Source organism: Haplochromis burtoni, unplaced genomic scaffold, assembly GCF_018398535.1.
Source record: "Haplochromis burtoni strain Fernald_Lab_line unplaced genomic scaffold, NCSU_Asbu1 Contig_1782, whole genome shotgun sequence".
Classification (NCBI taxonomy): Eukaryota; Metazoa; Chordata; class Actinopteri; order Cichliformes; family Cichlidae; genus Haplochromis; species Haplochromis burtoni.
Genome location: NW_024584143.1, coordinates 16,632 through 21,659, shown reverse-complemented (window position 1 = coordinate 21,659; position 5,028 = coordinate 16,632). Strand labels below are relative to the sequence as shown.

The 5,028-nt window shown below is 42.5% G+C and overlaps 1 protein-coding gene across 1 annotated transcript in view; it reads right to left on the bottom strand.

Annotated features, from left to right (window-relative positions):
- Positions 1-336: 336 nt before the first annotated feature.
- The window catches only part of LOC102293971 (cytidine monophosphate-N-acetylneuraminic acid hydroxylase), an 18,734-nt gene continuing 14,042 nt past the window's right edge, over positions 337-5,028 (bottom strand). The window contains exon 8 of the mRNA XM_042217288.1: positions 337-670. Within this exon, the coding sequence (XP_042073222.1) occupies positions 536-670 (135 nt within the window). The 3' untranslated portion in view covers positions 337-535. The remainder of the gene's footprint in view (positions 671-5,028) is intronic.

The window sequence follows — 5,028 nt, the reverse complement described above, 5'->3', positions numbered from 1 at the left end:
AGCAGCTCTGGTTTCTAGAAATCTGGCCAAATATTTTTGGCGCTGCAGTGGTTTGTATCATATCTATCTAACACACTCCAATTTGTGCATGTAACTGGAGAGTCGTCTTCACACACTAAGGTCAATTATGGTGTTCCACAGGGTTCAGTGCTAGGACCAATTCTGTTTACATTATCCATGCTTCCCCTAGGCAGTATCATCAGAAGACATAATACATTTTCTCTGCTATGCAGATGACACCCAACTCTAACTGTCTATGAAGCCAGATAACACACACCAATTAGTTAAACTGCAGGAATGTCTTAAAGACATAAAGACCTGGATAGCCGCTAACTTTCTGCTTCTTAATTACTCGGCCCTGAAAATCTTAGAAATATGGTATCTAACCAGATTCTTACTCTGGATGGCATTCCTAAAAACTCCCTGAAAAGCCAGCAATACACCCACTGCGTTTAAAGTCAATTGGATGAGGAGTTGTCAACGAGCAAAGAACAGAAAAACAGATTTACAGAACATGAAAGAATTCTCAAACATATCAGATAAAATGTCTGTACTTGTGGTGGTAGATGTCTGGGTCTCGGCTGATGCGGTTCTGAAAGCCAATGTACAGGTCATCCCATAGACAGCCATGAAGCACCACGTACCTCATTACTCCAATCCTGTTTTTAATCTAAAAGGAAACCAAGAAGGGTCACTGCTCTGTGCAAGCAAATATGTTCTTGAAATATTTTGCGAATTCCTCAACCTACAAGTCTTTTACATCTTGTACAAGCACTTAATACATTAACCCTTTAAGATCTAAAAGAGGACCAAGTTTGCCAGAGCTTATATTATATTTTTACATGCTGTAGTGCCATTTTTAGGAGCATTTCAAGTTGCAATACATCAATACAACCATTATAGCCCAATGTTTAATAATATGTATGCATTAAGTGCATAGTAATTACATAAACTGCAAAAAAGTGCAATAAACTACAAAATTAAACATATATTTCTAGTTAGAGAAATTTAAGAGTCTTATTCCTCAAAACTGTAAATACAAAAGAGTTGCACAAAATAGTTTCCCTCCACAGGAAATTTATTTTGAGTGTCTTCATAGTTTTATTTTTGAAATGCACCAATTTTTATATACTGCAGGAAAAACTAAAATGAATATTATAATACAAATTTGCAAAAAAGAAGCATATGCATCAAAATAAACTATATCCAGCAGTGCAATATGAGTCCTCAGCATCCCAGAAACGACACAGAAAGTCATAAAGTCAAACATGATTTTAAAAAACACCAGTATAGGCTTATAAGGCCCTGAAGGTAATTTCCGCGTAAATGACATCACTTCCGATTTCGGGCAAGTAATGGCGGGCATGCAATAGTTTGCGCTGACGTCTATTCCAACGTAGGAAGTGTTATGAACAGCTGATCGGATTGGCAAAGCGTGTTTCTGGAATATTATGTTTTTGTTGCTGCAAATGCTTTTTATGCAGTTTTTGCAAAGCTATATGTGGAAGGAAACCGTGACCTAGGACAAGCTGATGGCATAAGATACAACTCCTCCGGTTTCATATTCAAAAAAAAAATTATTGCGCTAGCTTACGTGGCTGCAGTTCTACAGGGGTTTAAAAATAGTTACGCAAAACGGAGCGGGCACACTCCAACTGGAGCATTAAGGGTTAAAAGTAAATAATGCTACTTGCAGGGCCACAATCACAAAATTAGCCTGTCCAGCAGTTCCATTTTCATCAGAACAGAGCCAGATTAAATATTCCTGTGCACCACAAAAATTCTGATTGCTCCTTGGTCCAGGAAATGCAAGTGTAGCAATATGTCACTAGAGTTGTAACAGTGTTGAAAAATAACCTCTGTTAATGTGGCTATATAATGCAGCTGCATTATTATATAATCCACCCACTGTTTTCATCTTCAGTGCCCGGTACCAAAATAGAGCAGAGCAGCTACCTGAACGCTACTCCAATAGAGATCGATTATCTTGTTAATAATTTTACCTCTATCTCTATTGAGCCAACCATCCCTTTAACGTTAACTAGTACTGACTTCATGAACTTCTTCACAAATAAAATTTTAACCATTAGAGAAACAAATTACTCATGACCATGGTCACTTTAATTACCATTGATATTCACTTACTCTTTTTCTCCAATTGATCTTTCTGAGTTAACTTCAGTAATTACTTCCTCCAAACCATCAGCTTGTCTTTTAGACCCCATTCCTACAAGACTGCTCAAAGAAGTCCTGCCTTTAATTAATGTTTCAATCTTAAATATGATCAACCTAGGTTGAAGGTCTGTACCACAGACCTTCAAGCTAACAGTAGTTAAACCATTGCTTAAAAAGCCATCTGTTGACCCAGTGGCCTTAGCTAATATTAGCCAATCTCCAACCTTCCTCTCATAACAAAAATCCTTGAAAGAATAGTTGTCAAACAGCTAACAGATCATCTGCAGACTTATTTGAAGAGTTTCAGTCAGGTTTCAGAGGTCATCACAGCACAGAAACAGCTTTAAAATGGTAAATGGCCTGTATTTGTATAGCGCTCTACTAGTCCCTAAGGACTCCAAAGCGCTTTACACATCCAGTTATCCACCCATTCACACACACATTCACACACTGGTGATGGCAGCTACATTGTAGCCACAGCCACCCTGGGGCGCACTGACAGAGGTGAGGCTGCCAGACACTGGCGCCACCGGGCCCTCTGACCACCACCAGTAGGCAACGGGTGAAGTGTCTTGCCCAAGGACACAAGAACCGAGACGGTCCAAGCTGGGGCTCGAACCGGAAACCTTCCGATTACAAGGCGACCTCCCAACTCTTGAGTCACAATCGCCCTACGATCCCTTCAGTAAAGGTTACAGATTATCTTCTTATGGCCTCTGACAGTGGACTCATCTCTCTGCTTGTCCTGCTACACCTTAGTGCAGCGTTCAATACTGTTGACCATAATATCCTATTAGAGCGTTTAGAACATGCTGGAGGTATTACAGGTACTGTGCTGCAGTGGTTTGTATCATATCTATCTAACGTACTCCAGTTTGTGCATGTAAATGGGGAGTCCTCTTTGCCTTGAGGCGACTTTTCTTGTGATTTGGCGCTATATAAATAAAATTGAATTTAATTGATTTGACACACTAAGGTCAATTATAGTGTTCCACAGGGTTCAGTGCTAGGACCAATTCTGTTTACATTATCCATGCTTCCCTTGGGCAGTATCATCAGAAGACATAGAATACATTTACACTGCTATGCAGATGACACCCAGCTCTATCTGTCCATGAAGCCAGATAACACACACCAATTAGTTGAACTGCGGGAATGTCTTAAAGTCATATAGACCTGGATGACCGCTAATGTTCTGCTTCTTAATTCAGATAAAACTGAGGTTATTGTACTCGGCCTTGAAAATCCTAGATAAATGGTATCTAACCAGATTCTTACTCTGGATGGCATTACCTTGGCCTCCAGTAACGCTGTGAGGAACCTTGGAGTATTTTTTGACAAAGACATTTACATCTAACTACAGTCACTGTGTTCTGGTATTAATTAATTCACCAAACTCCACATTATTATTGTCCAAACATTTCACATTCCACATGATTATTACTCAAACAGCTTCTGCACTGAATCTCCATTGCTTCCCCAGGGTTACTGGTCTCACTCTGAGGCGCCTGGAAAGTGGCCGTCGAGCTGGATGTAGACAAGCAGGCCGTGCTAGAACTGGACACTGATGCGGAGGAGCAGGCTGTGCTGGAACTGGACGTGGACAAGGACATGGACGAGCAGACGATGCTGGAACTGGACACGGATGTGGACATGATGTACATGGACGTGGTGTGGCAGCTGCAGGACCAGACAAGGCAGGACCAGATGAGGGAAGGACCAAATGATGGTGTGGCAACCCCTGGTGGCTGAATGGCCAGTGACATGGCTGCTGCAGATGATGGATCTGGTGGCACTGCTCGTGGCACTGATGGTTGGACCGGCTCCTTGGAGCCAACTTTCTTTGGAGACAGACGGAGACAGATGGCTGAAGGGACCCCTTGGGACGTCCAGCGGAGACAGACAGCTGAAACAGGCCCCTCGGACCCTCCAGCGGAGACAGAAGACAGCTGAATGGGCCCCTCGGACCCTCTAGAAGGGACAGACGCAGGGCCAGCAGGTCTAGAGACCTCTGGCGGTGATGAGACAGAATAACGAGGCCCAGAAACCTCTGGCAGAGACTAAAGAGAACCAGCAGGCGTGGAGTTTTTTGGCAGGAATGAAGTTAACTGTAACTGCACAGGGAACAAAGCTGGCTCGGAATGCAACGGCTGGGTCTGTGCAGTGCAGGCAGTCTGTCTTGGCAGGGCCAGCAAGATGAAGTCCTTAGCTGGTTGAACAAGCTCTACAGAGCTTCCAGCAGAGGATGGAGGTGGCTGGGTTGACGGTTGAGCTAATGACTAAATTGCAGACAACTGAGCAGGTGGCTGAACAGCACACGACTGAAGAGCAGACGGCTGAACAGCAGGTAACTGAACTGACGGCTGAACAGCAGGTGACAGAGCAGGTAACTGAGCTGCATATTTAACAGAAGATTGAGCTGAAGACTGAACAGCAGACGACTGAACTGCAGGAGACTGAACAGCAGACAGATGAACTGCAGGCATGGAAGGCCATGAGCGGACAAAGTCTGCTTGCTCTCAAGCTTGTAGCATGTCCCGGAGACAAGAAGAAGCAAAATTAAACACACTGCACAAGGACAAGGACTATCAAAGTAAAACAGTAAGTGCATGACAGACACAGACTTGACATTGAACAAAAAGGACACAGGAACAAAATCGAAGAACTAGAAATCACAGAACACAGCACTAAATTACTAGAAATACTGTTACAGAAACCAAAAGACTAATAGAGATAACAATGATGAAATCAAAGATCAAAAATAGAACAAAACTCAACACACTATGTCACCAACCCAGGATTCTGACACCTTTATTTCAGAAGTACACCTATAGTTGTGGTAATATATATATA